Source organism: Eumetopias jubatus, unplaced genomic scaffold, assembly GCF_037043125.1.
Source record: "Eumetopias jubatus isolate StellerSeaLion01/CBP00866 unplaced genomic scaffold, mEumJub1_p1.0 scaffold_10, whole genome shotgun sequence".
NCBI classification, from domain to species: Eukaryota; Metazoa; Chordata; class Mammalia; order Carnivora; family Otariidae; genus Eumetopias; species Eumetopias jubatus.
The window spans coordinates 87,133,491-87,146,727 of NW_028274816.1; the positions used below are offsets into that span (position 1 = coordinate 87,133,491).

The window sequence follows — 13,237 nt, forward strand, 5'->3', positions numbered from 1 at the left end:
GGAAATGGGCAGGTTTGGGCACCAAAAAGCCAAGCTCTTAAACAGCTCATCTTCCTAAAGAACAACATTTGCCATGGAGGTACACAGTGCTGTCACTGAACATCTGAGCTGGGGCAGGGGGATCCTCTCGGCTGCAGGCAATCCCACTACGGAGCAGGCAGGGTGGAGAGGGCTCATAGACAAGAGTCCCAGACAGCAACCCGTGCGTGGACTCCTTGCGCCCTCTGCTGGCCACCAGGGCGTTGGGGGGGGGCGGACGGAAAACGAGAGAGAGGTACATACACACAGGCGTGTGCACAGTGTATCCTACCACCATCATAGGTATCTGCCCTGCGTTGTCCTAGACTGAACAGTCCAGAAGAAAAGAGAGACAAGTCAGAAGCAATCAAGCAAGAGGCACAAAACTACCAGCCGGCTCCACTGGCTTCCTTGGAAAGCTGCTTAGGATTCCTGACCTCCACCAGCAGGAGGAACCAAGTAGCTGCTTCTCTCTTCCCAGCGCTGATGAACGGGGAGGGATCCAGGAACACAATGTGAGCGCTTCAGGCCTCTCAGCAAGGCGGCTGCTCAAATGTGCTGGGAGCTGGCCGACAGTCTGCTCCTCTGCATCGCCTGCCCCATCCCTAGCTGTCAAGGTCTGTCGGAAAGCACCCCCACTTTGCCCTCACCCCACCTTGAGAAAGAACTTATACCTTTATTGAAGAACATGGAGGCCATCTGTCCCATTTCCACCCGGTCTGTGATTTCAAAAAGGTTCAGAGATCCACGTCTCTCTGTGGAGCCAAATGGACAAGGAAGAGGAAGCGGTTTTCATTTGGAAAAGCTCCTAGAGGAGGTCCTGAGCTCACTAAATTCTCCACAGTAAGGAAATCCTAAAGCATTTCAAATTCTTGTGAAAACTTCTAATGTTTCCCACTTGAAATATTTTAAAACAGTCTACAGAAAGGGATCCCAGGGATGCTCGCTATGGATGGGGGGGCCGTGGGGTGGGGGGAGCTGGGACACCTGGCCCTGGTTCGCCCGGCAGGACCCGGGTGGGACAGGCGGATGAAGGCAGACACCCCACATTTATTCACGCTTCCAGTGTGCCCTGGGTACTGAGGTAAGTAACCTGCCCAAGCTGCAAACATTAGCAAGCGGGGGAGCCAGCAGGGTGAAGCGGGGACCCCAGGCTCATGATCTGGCCAGAGGGTCTGTGTAGAGACTCCCCGTCCTCTCTATAAAGAAAGGGAACCCTGTGGACCAGAGGGAGGTGGAGCCTGCCCAGAACCCCAAGACTTACGCACTGACAGGATGGGCCGTTTCTCTGCCCGCTCGTAGTTGTCCTGGACAAGGACATCACTGTCAGAGGCCGTGGAGGAGTCGTCATCTTCCTCCTCCTACGAGGGGTGGGGTGGGGAGGGAGCACATAATGCTACAGAAAATCCATGGAAAACCGAAGAACCCATTTCCTTTGTTATTTCTTTTCAGAAGGTGTCTGACCAGGGGCACCCCCCAGCACCTCCATGCTGTCTGACCAGGGGCACCCCCCAGCACCTCCATGCTGTCTGACCAGGGGCACCCCCCCAGCACCTCCATGCTGCCACACTAGGAGGTGCAGACACTCAGATGTCAGATCTGAAGCTGCAGCATAGTTCTGGGGTTCAGAATGATGAGCAAGCTCAATTAAGGGTTCAAGGGACCCATGACATGACATTCAGAGAGCAGAGACTGCATCTGTTCACTAAGTGTATGTGGCTGTCAAGCCTCAGCTCCGGGACAAGGGTCTTGGAGTAGTGCTGTGGACATGAGCCCGCCATCCATAGGGAGGGAAAGAACTGGCCCCCGAGGGCCACCTCTCGTGGCACGCGTTGGACCCAGGCACCGCCCGGAGAAAGGGCAATACACACACCTGGTGGTTTTCCATCCTCTTCCAGTGGAGCTGAGCGTTGGCCGCCGCCATGGCCTCTACCACGAAGGTAGTCGTCACAAAGCTGCAGGGGAAGGCCACAGGGGAATTGCCAAGGGCAGGGAGGAGGTCGGAGGTGGTACAATGAAACAGGAAAAACCATTTTAAGACCTGACCAGACCAGCAAGTCCAAAGCGTTCTCTCTTCTGAGAGCTGCTCCTGAGGGAGCTTTCGAGATGCATCTGACCTGATAAAATGTGCGTGCACGTGATGACTGGCATGCTTGCCTTGACTGCCCTGTCCACGTCTAGAATGTGATTTGATGCACGGGAGAGAGGGGTGTGCAACAGGCTGATGGGGGGGCGGGTAGAGTGTGAGCCTGGGGGAAGGGGGATGTGGGGCGATGCGGTGCCACACACCAAGAAGGGGCCTGCTGGGGGCAGGGCGGGGAGCAGGCCGATTCACAGGGAGCCTTCCGAAAGCTTTGGGGCAGGGCAGTGGGCAGCTCTCACCTGTCCTTGATGGGACACAGATGAGTGGTTACACACACTCACGGACAGGAGCACAAGCATGGACAACTGAAAAGGGACATTTGGCTGTGGAATGTGTTTCCATGTTTCCTTCCTTCCTTTTCTGGCAGTACCTTTACTTTCCTAATAATCTAGATAATGTAAAAATAAGCTTGCATTTTTACGGCTTGAATGGAAAGGGACACTGGGAGGTGGCAGCAGACATTTGCTAGAGAGTCAGACTAGAGTGAAAAGCCATCTTCGCTCTTCCTCTCAGCAAAGCTGATGCCCAGAAACCCGAGGACTGCGTCCCTCCCTGCTGAACCCCAGCAGCACAGTCACCTCCCTCCTTCTCAAGGCTCCACCCCAGTCCTCAAGAGCCCTTGCCGGCCACAGGCTGACTGCTCAGTCCAGTGGGGCAGGCATTCAACCCACACCCGCTCCATCTTGGGGGGTGGAGGGCAGCCGGCTCTGAAACTCCCATTCCAGCGCCTCAGCACCTTCTAGAAAGGTTTCTCATTATCTTGCTTAAGTGACCATTTTAAGGACTTTAGATTTTCCCTTCCTTTTGCAAGTAAAATTAGAATCAATCTCAGTTAAGGCATAAAGAGGCTTCTCATGGCTGCACGAAGCCAACTCATCGATCATGTTCAAATATAAATGGGTTGAGCAGGGAGGGGACGTGGCAGCCCCTACCTGGGGGCCCCCAATAACCACTTCCCAGTCAGATGGCTGCCCATGCTGAAGGTCTTTTAAAGGGGAGAGCAGAATCACAGAAGGACAAGGATTTCTAGGGCTCTTGGCTGCCAGGACCCCACGGATGGCCACAAAACCCCCAAAAGAAATTGGGTGAAGGAACAGAGAAATGCGGGCATTCTCCTATCCCATTCAGCCTCTTTGAGTTCCTCGCTGGCTTCAACTGTAACCCTGTCATCCTTCCAAGAGTACCCGCTCCTCCCTCCTTCCCATCTGCCGAACCGCTGCCTCTGTGACCACCGACTACCTGCCAGAAACTGCCATCACCCCCACCTCCCCAGCCTCACCCCGCCATGCTTTGTAGGGTTTTTTCCCACATTACTCATCACCTTCCAACTTACTCTACAATTTTCTTATCATCTCCACTCCTTATGTCTCCCCACAGAGAGAGAGAAAAAAGTCTTGAGGGCAGGGATCTTTGCTCTGTTCACCCAAGAACAGTGGCCAGTGTCGCCTCTCCTAGGGAGGTACCCCTGGGGGGTGTTTCCAGGTGTTCCGTTACCTCTTTTTGGCAGTTTGTGGATTCCTATCTGGAAATGCACAATCCTAAATCCCTTACGAGCCTGGGGTACTTGCTGAGTGAGTCCCCACCTGCACGCAGAATCCCTGAGAGGAGCCTCAAGTAGGCTCTCCCCTCTGTGGAGCGTAGCTGGGGAAGCCCACATACGTGGCTCAAGGAGTAGTAGCCCCTGAAAGCCTGGGAAGGCACTGGCCCCGTATTTGCTGCCAGGCACGAGGTGAGGTGAGGTTAACCCTTGATTGTGTGTGTACCTGTGTGTTTATCACTTACTCCATGAACTACCTTAAGTGAATTCTAAATCCCAAACTGATTTCTCTTATCACCGCAGATGTTTGTCCGATTCTTTTTCTGGGGCTAGGCGGTATTTTCTCAGAGAATAAAAATTAATGGTACCGTTAAGAAAGTATACAACAGGGGAAGTCAACCAGCCGGGGAAGCAATGTGAGCATCACGTGAAACATTCCAAAGCCTAGCCAGATGTCTGGATTCTTAACTGATCAAGTTGTGTGACTGCTAGCACAAGACCTGGAGACCTTTGTGTCTCCTTTCTTGTTGCTGGACCACCCTGGTTAGGATTCACCGGGGACATGTGCCTGCCCCCTCAGGCATGCTTCCTTGTGTTAATGAAGAGAAGTCAGGGCTCCCTGGGCAGGTTTCTCCCGCCCCCCCCCCCCCCCCGTGTGCCAGCCTCTTACCTCATGAAGCCCAGGAACACCAGCAGGACCAGGCTGACCAGCCACCCCGCGGTGGCAAAGGCCTTGGGCATGGTGAGCGCACCTGTGCCCACGATGAGGTTAAACATGTACACCAGTCCCACCTGGAAGCAACAGAAGTGACGTTCAAATCCCCAAATGAACTAACCTACCCCCCCGCCAGCGGCTCCCAAAGATGACACTGGGTGACTGCCAAACTGGAAGCAGGGAGGTCAGACATGAGCTGGGGAAGCAGGTCAGAAGGCCTAATTCTGCCTAGCTTCAAGGGAGGTGTGCTCTGCCACCGGCTACTGGGGAAGCGAACGTCAACACTCTAAAGGCTCAAGTCCCACATCCTGTCGCTCTTCCCAAGATGTCTCTGCTGATCGGGTTCCTTCTCTTCTTCTGCTGTCACCACCCCGCCACCTTGTCATTTCCTATTACTCAAAGCTGCGCCCTGGATGTTAGCTCCCTGCCCAACCAGGCTGTAGGCTTCCTGAGGACAGACCACCACATCAGGGGACCCTGCACAAGGATGAACCTAGTGCTGACCTAAAGAAACCTCTACTCTTCTGAGACCTCTGAGCACGTGACCCAACCCTGCTCCCCACCCATTCTTGCCATTGTCCTTTGGGATGCTGACATATCATGCTGCTTCCTTTTCCCTACCATCCTTCCCACACTAACTTCAGGGATTTTTATGAAAATTGAGATATAATTCACATGCCATAAAACTCACTCTTTTAAGATATTTGCAAATGACGTATCTGATAAAGGATTAGTATCCAAAATATATAAAGAACTTAACTGCTAAAAAATAATTAATCCAATAAAAAATGGGCAGAAGTCATGGACAGACATTTCTCCAAAGACATATAGATGACCACCAGACACAAGATGCTCAGCATCACTCATCATCCGTTACCTCTTTTTGGCAGTTTGTGGATTCCTATCTGGAAATGCACAATCCTAAATCCCTTACGAGCCTGGGGTACTTGCTGAATGAGTCCCCACCTGCACGCAGAATCCCTGAGAGGAGGCTCAAGAGAAATGCAAATCAAAACCACAATAAGCTATCATCTCACACCTGTCAGAATGGCTAAAATCAACAACACAGGAAACAACAGGTGTTGGTGAGGATGTGGAGAAAGGGGAACCCTTGTGCACGGTTGGTGGGAATCCAAACTAGTGTAGCCACTGTGGAAAACAGTATGGAGGTGCCTCAGAAAGTTAAAAATAGAACTACCCTATGATCTGGTAATCACACTACTGGGTATTTACCCCCCAAATACCAAAACCCTAATTCAAAGGGATACATGCACCCCTATGCTTATAGCAGCACTATCTACAATGCCCAAATTTTGGAAGTGGCCCAAGTGTCCACTGATAGATGAACGGATAAAGAAGAGGTGGTATATATATACAACGAAATAGTAGTCAGCCATCAAAAGAATGAAATCTTGCCACTTGCAATGATGTGGATGGAGCTAGAGAATATAATGCTAAGCAATGGAGATCACCATATGATTTCACTCGTGTGGAACTTAAGAAACGAGCAAAGGGAAAAAAGAGAGGGAGGGGGTGAGAGAGAGACAAAACAAGAAATAGACTCTGAACTATAGAGAACATATCGATGGTCACCAGAGCGGTGGTGGCTGGGGGACTAGATGAAACAGGTGAAAGGGATGAAGAGCATACTTGTCATGATGAGCACCGAGTGATGTACAGACTTGCTGAATCACTACATTGTACACCTGAAACTAAGATAACACTGAATGTTAACTACACTGGAATTAAAATTAAAAACTTAATAAAAAAGTTCTTTTAAAGGACACAGTTCAGTGGTTTTTAGCACAGTCACAAGGTTGTACCACCACGTAATTCCACTTCATCACCCCAAAAAGCAAGCAGCTACCCACTAGCAGCACCCGCCCTGCCCCTGACAACCAGCCTCCGAGTAGAATTGCTAGGTCACTGACCTCAGGTTTTAAACTCTCATTCTCGCCAACTTGACTCTTGCCGTTAACTGTCATTTTCCTTTTTCGTCTAGCCGTTAACTGTCATTTTCCTTTTTTCGACTCTAGCTGTTAACTGTCATTTTCCTTTTTCAAGATCTCAACCAGGAAATTCCTTTCTCTGAGCTGAAGCCTCTGCAGCCCTGGCCATTCCCTTGGACACCTGTAGTCGCCCCGCCCGCCCGACCCAGGCCACCCTCTCCACTCTGGCATCACTTGTGTTCTTCGGCATCATTTACGATGGGCTAGTTCCACGAAGCATGGTCTATCCCCGCCTCACACACCCTCCCCTGTGCTGCCCCCTCCTGACTCCAGCCTTGGATGGAACTAGCACCCGCTTCCTCTGCTCCCTATATGAAGGTGCTAAGAGTTCCTGGAAATTTTCTTTCTTTCTTCTTCTTTTTCTTTCTTTTAATTAGAATGACTGGTCCCGCAACAAACGAACGGTTCCTTCACCTGTGCTCCGCAGCATCAGACTGTCTTTATTCCACCACGGCCTTCTCGGCATTTCCCACAAGAAACCATCAAACCTCACTCTTCTTGCCCCAGCCCGACCCCACCCCTCTCAGCTGAAGGCTGCGTCCCGTGTTATGGAGGTGACTGAGGACATCTGACATGTCCTCCCCAAGACCCACTCTCTCCTCACTCAAAAATCAGTGTCTGGGGTGCCTGGGTGGCTCAGATGGTTAAATGTCTGCCTTCGGCTCAGGCCATGATCTCAGGGTCCTGGGATCGAGTCCCACATCGGGCTCCCTGCTCCTTGGGGGCCTGCTTCTCTGTCTCTCATGAATAAATAAATAAAATCTTTAAAAAAAAAAAATCAGTGTCTGCATCCTCCTGATGCCCTCCCTTCCTGTGGGGAACATGTGTCCTTCTTCCTGGGGGACGTTGAGCCCTGCACCCAAACTTCTGGGCTCAGTCCTTCTTTCTGGAATCTTCTTCATACCAGCTCCTCCCCTCTGCCTACAAGCATCCTTGACACTTTGAAACACAATTCTCCCACTTCTCTTAACCAAACTCATTGAAGTAGCTACCTAGTTCCTCTGCCTTCATTTCCAAGTTTCTGTACTTTGTGGTTTCCAACCCCAGAGCTCTTTTGAAACTACATTCTTCAAAAACACCAGTGACCTCCTATTTGCCTAATCCAAGGGCTTTCTTAGTCTTTATTCCTTATTACACTCTGACCTAAGCGGTCTCTTTTCCTCTCTATTCATTTTCCCCTAAGCCACTTCACTCAGTCCTGCGGCTTTAACTACCACAGCTGGACAGAGGGTGACCGGGCCTCTCCCCACACCGGCCTTCCTGCAGACCTCAAACCCACTGTCTGCTGGTCACCCCCGCCTCCTCCCTTCTGCGCATCCCCGCGCTAGCCATTCTCCTTCTGAAGAGTCTTCTGTGGCTACCTCTGGTCCAATTCCCATTTAACTGCTTCCAGCCTGGACTGGGACAGCCGCTTCCTAACTGGGCTCCCTGTGCTCTATGACATCGGCTGACTTACAGCTGGCTTTCCTGTTAAAAACAACAACACAAACACTTCATCTCTGGGAACACCTACCCATCTCTCATTTTTACTTCCCCATTCTTAGAAATAGGCACTTTTCTGTATTTTAAAAATTTTTCTAAAATAACCAAATACTGAATTTTTTTTTTATCAGAAACATACAAACTGGGGCCCGTTTTCCAAACCTTAGTCAGAATTTATTTATTTTTTTAATAGAGATGGCTGGGGGGGCGGGGGAGAAGGGGCCGGACAGTGGTTAGGGAGGGACAGGCTTCCAGGCAGGTGCTGGGAGCGCACCTGAGCGCGGGACAGGAAGGCATCCCGTGGACGGGAGAGAGCTCTGCCCACAGTCCATTTACATTTGGCAGAGGGCACCTGCCCCCCTGTGCCTCCTGCCCAGCCCTTCAAAATCCCACCCAACACTCGGACACATTCAAACGCTGCTTTCAGCACAAAACCCTTCCAGTCCTGCTCCCCTCTTTTGAACCCTGGAACAAGAACACGTACGTCCTAGTTTGGTTTTCAATGTTATCTTTTCCCCATTGCTCCATGAGAGGCTCACCGTGGCCTGGGTCTCACTTCTCAGGGTGCGTGGCACGCAGCCTCCAGCCAGGGATCTTCAGCCGAGCTGACTGGACCTGGCTAGGTCTTCTCTGACGTAAGTCCCAGTCTTTGCCCTGTTTTAAACATCACAGTCCCCATTTGATCCCACAGACAGATCCCAGAAGGATTAAAACAAGTTTGAACCATGTTCCTACAGCTCCCTGCAGCTTTGTTCTCTGCATATTGCTTTTCTGAGCAGTAACATTTAGGAAGGGCAGACCCTTTCTCTTTATGGAAAATGGCCCCAGTGAAGGTTCTCGTGATGGAAGTAAAGAGAAAGTGATGGTTCTTAGCCAAAAGTTTTATAAGGAAATGAAATAGTACAAGAGGCATTTGTGAATTGTGATGCCTGAAGGTCTTGAGATGTAAAGGTCAAGGGTCTATCGTAGAGCAGGGGCTTTCAGCCTGAGCGCTTTTGACATTTGGGGCCAGATTCTTTTTTGTGGTGGGGCTGTCCTGTGGATTGTAGGATGTTTAGCAGCATCCCTAGCCTCTACCGACTAGGTTCCAGTACCCCCAACCTTGTACCTGTGTTGTGATGATCACAAATGTCTCCGGACATTGCCAGATGTCCTGGGGTGGTGTGGTGTGTGTGTTTGTGGGGGGGAGCAGCCAAGATTGCCACCAGCTGAGAACCACTGCTGATAAACACAATGAAATAAACACACTCCCAACGGACACTTCAAAAAGTCTCAGTGCAAAAGATCCTTTAAGAACTTTACGAAGAAGGGCGCCTGGGTGGCTCAGCTGGTTAAGCGACTGCCTTCGGCTCAGGTCATGATCCTGGAGTCCTGGGATCGAGTCCTGCACCGGGCTCCCTGCTCGGCAGGGAGTCTGCTTCTCCCTCTGACCCTCCCCTCTCTCATGTGCTCTCTCTCTCTCTCATTCTTTCTTTCAAATAAATACATAAAATCTTTAAAAAAAAAAAAAAAGAACTTTATGAAGAAGCTAATTAGGGATGGACAATCAGGAGCAGAAATGGTAAATCAGATTTGTCCTATGCCATTGCTATTTTTTAGTTTCCAAAGCAAGAACTCTGGGCCTAGTGGGGCTCTGGGAACCCTGTAGGATAACATGAGACTTCTTTACCTCCCTGGTGAGAGTTAAAGCCTCTCGACCTTCAATAAAGGTGCTGGTGTGGGGTCCCCGGGTGGCTCAGTCGGTTAAGCGTCTGCCTTCGGCTCAGGTTGTCGTGATCCCGGGGTCCTGGGATCCAGCCCCGCAATGGGCTCCCTGCTCCCCGGGAAGGCTGCTTCTCCCTCTCCATTGCTCTCCCTGCTTGTGCTCTCTCTCTCTGACAAATTAATAAATAAAATCTTAAAAAAAAAAAAAATAAAGGTGCTGGTGAGGACCAATTACAAAGACCATGGAGCAGGAGACAAATCCGAGCTGAGCCACAGGCCAGGTCAAAAGCAGTTGTGGGGCAGGAGGAAGAGGAAGGAGACAGTCTCTTCTGCCAGTAGTGTGGGGACCAGCTCCTGGAAGGTGTGGCCGAAAGCAGTGGAATCAAACCTCGCTACAGGCTAAACTGCCTCCTCCCATTCTCCATCATTCCCTGGGATGGTGGATCCGTGCCCCTGGGCTCTAGGGAGTTCAGCGCACAGTGTTCCTGCTGCCTTACCTCCCACCCAGTGGTGTCACCCACAGACGGGTGTTTAGGCAAGCGTCATGGGCAGTTTTCGTCCACTCCCCCAGTGACAGTTGTTAAAGGAAACAGAAGGCAGCAGAGATGCGGAAGCAATGACTAGGATTTAGGGCTGTGAAACCAGCGACCTTTCCTTCGAAAGCAACGGCAATGATCTTTGGCAAGACTGGGCTGGCGGGGCCCTCAGCAGCTGGGCCTTGTCTGGGTGGTGGTCTACGTCATCCTCTATTTGGGTCACATAATCCCTGCAGCCCTGAGCCACTCCTGGTCCCCGTACATAGGAAACCCAGACATGCCTGTTCTGAGATCATTTCTGGGGGGGGGGGGGACGTGCGGGCCTGAACCATGTTTTGAACCCAGCGTTACCCTTGAGAGGGCTTCTCACCGGAGTCCCCTGTGAGGCCGGTCTGCCCATTACACATAATCTACGCAGAATAATGCAAGCTAAGGCAAGCATCCCAGGCGCCTGTGAAGAGGAAAAGAACGGACAACAGGGCAACACCGAAGTAGGGAGAGGCTTTGTGTTGATAAAAACCCAGGTCATGGGCTGATGCACCTTCATGAACTAAGTAAGTGCTCAGTATCTCAGTTTCCCAAGACCTGAAGAGCAGGTCCTGCCTGCATTGTGTTGAGCAGGGGATTCAAAGCAATGTCTAGTGAAGTGAGTTCCACTGTTTTCCTGGGCTCAGCGGTTGGTGAACCTATGCCCTTCTCCTGGTCTCACAAGGGATCAAGAACCACTCTCCCTAGGGAAACCTCAGGAAGAAGGTACAGTCTCTCCTCAAACCCTGACCTCTAACTCCTGGCTAATGCCACCTCACCCTCAACACCACCCACCCATCTCTGCTCTACATTTCTCTCCACCAGTAGGATAAGAGAATGCAAGCCATTGTTTATGGCAAATGCCCAGAGTATGCTCTTAAACACAGACCTCAAACAAAACCAAACACACAGGGAAGTTGGGGGTGGGGAGCAGAACCCACTGAGGCCTTTAGGCCTCACTGCCCAATTTCCTATGGGTACATACTGACATGTGAAATGATTATGTGAATAACTGGAGACACAAGAAAAGTGAGCATATCAAAGTTTTTTCCTTTCTAAAACTCAGTTACAGAAATAACTCATTTTCTCATCTCTAAACGTATAGATGCTCTGAGCAGCAGCAGGGGGCATGGCAACTTTTATGGGTAGTGGGGACATTTCACTGCTGATACCAAGAGGAGGCTGTGAGCTGTTACACAATTCCGCAGATGAGAGGAACACAATTAGATTCAGTCCAAAGTTCAAGAAAGAATTTTTCCCCTGATAAATTATGGAGAGAAAGGAGACTCCTTTGGTGCTACACACAAAAGACAGAGACCCAGTAGGAAGACCGTGGTGTCAGAAAGGCTTTTTGCCCGCTATTTTCTGAGATGCCTTCTTAGGTATCACGCCACAGCTCTAGAGTCTGTGAAGTTAGCAGAGACAAAGCAGGGACCCCCCAGGCTAGGAACTAAGTGCAAAGCGGGGAAGCTGCTCAAGGTTAGGTAAATTCTAGAAAGAGGACTGTTGTTACTTCAGGCAGTGCTGCTTTTCCCTGGGATACTTAGTAGCACCATGAGTCAATCATTTGATTATTCCGATCCTCCAGCTAGGTATCCAGGCAAGAGGACTCCATGATGTAACCAGGACCAATCTTTCATTACACCAAGAAGATAAACGGAGTGCACCTGTGGGAGGTGGGGTGCTGGGGGGAGGGTAACAGATCCAACACAGTAAGAAATCAATCCTTCTAATTGTTCTAATTGCAGACTCCAGCAAATTGCACTTGGAAGTCTCTGCAAGCCTTCTCTGCCTCTTACGCCACCCAAGACTATAAAAGTTGCACAACTTACAATTCAGCTGGCAACCAAAGTGCTTTCAAACTGCTGAGATGAGCAAACCCAGAGTCAACAGCTGTCAATCACCATCCCCAGAGTAGTAGCACCGTTTGCAAGTGCTAGTGGCCACGCCATCAAGATCACAAGGAATCAGCAAGTCAGCTTTCTTTCCTTGACCACTCTCTGACCAGCATCCAACTCATGAACAAACTCTCATCACATGCTCTGAGCCAGGACAGCCGAAATGCAGTGGCTGCCCATCCGCGTTCCCCACCGTGGCTTTCACCAGGGTCTCAAAGCTGCTGTCCTCACTAGTACAGTCCCCGAAGCGCGGAGCTTCTCTAGGAGCCCGCGGCAACGATGTGGGTAAAACAGGTCCCGAAAGTAAAACTCACGTAGGGAGAATAGAGCTCCCCGGTCTCTGTGATTTCACCCGCCATTTCCAAAGGTGAGGAAGGGTCGCTGGGCAGCCGAGATTCCTCTGGTTTCTTCCCTGCCGGGGCGGCGGCTGCTACGGCTCCCTAGGGCGAAAGAGCAGACTTCAGCTTTCTGATAGACGTCGCTGGCGCTGGGGGACAGTTCTGGAGAGCACCCCCGCCCCGTACTTTTATTGCAGACATGGCCTCGATACCCGTCATGAGGCAGCTCTGGAAGACTGACACCTGGATGGTTTCCTCCAACTTTTCCCCTGCTGTGCAGGGCATGAAGGTATTCAATGCCGCTCAGACTCCAAGTGATAGAAGGAGACCCGCAAGCCACTAAATCTCGCTCACCACGAGGCGCCCCCTTTGTACCCTCTGCGGTGGCCATCCACATTCCATGCCAGGAACGGCGAGCTCACTACCACACAGGGCAGCCCATACAACAGTCTCCTCCGCCTAGGGCAACAAACTTGTTTGCTTAGGGCTAGGGCTTGCCCAGGTCGCTCCCCAACCCAACTCCTTGCTCCCAAACCTCTCCTTTTTAACGCTCTTCCATTTCCAACCCCCCAACCTGTTTTCTGCCCTGCCTTCGGGCTCCTCAGCCTCAAGCCTCCCCCTCTTCTCAAGGGCCCCGCTCCGAGCCTTTCCCCGACTTCTTCTTCCCTCCTGGAGCAGCCCGAGCCTGGCGCCGCCCAAACCCATCCCACCCTCCCGTCCAGCCGGACACCTGCACCCCGTCTCGCTCCGGGCCGCCGCCGCCGCCGCCGCCGGCCCCTTCGCCGCCGCCGCCGGCCCCTTCGCCGCCGCCGCCGGCCCCTTCGCCGCCG

The 13,237-nt window shown here is 51.5% G+C and overlaps 1 protein-coding gene across 2 annotated transcripts in view; it reads right to left on the reverse strand.

Annotated features, from left to right (window-relative positions):
* The window catches only part of SLC38A12 (solute carrier family 38 member 12), a 54,519-nt gene extending 41,312 nt beyond the window's left edge, over nucleotides 1-13,207 (reverse strand). For both annotated transcript variants that reach the window (XM_028112506.1, XM_028112505.1), the window contains exons 1-6: nucleotides 13,138-13,207; nucleotides 12,384-12,509; nucleotides 4,369-4,490; nucleotides 1,892-1,973; nucleotides 1,283-1,379; nucleotides 693-773 (exon numbers count right to left, since the gene is read on the reverse strand). In XM_028112506.1, coding sequence (XP_027968307.1) covers nucleotides 693-773; nucleotides 1,283-1,379; nucleotides 1,892-1,973; nucleotides 4,369-4,490; nucleotides 12,384-12,428 — 427 coding nt within the window. In that variant the 5' untranslated portion in view covers nucleotides 12,429-12,509; nucleotides 13,138-13,207. The remainder of the gene's footprint in view (nucleotides 1-692; nucleotides 774-1,282; nucleotides 1,380-1,891; nucleotides 1,974-4,368; nucleotides 4,491-12,383; nucleotides 12,510-13,137) is intronic.
* Between the last annotated feature and the right edge of the window lie 30 nt (nucleotides 13,208-13,237).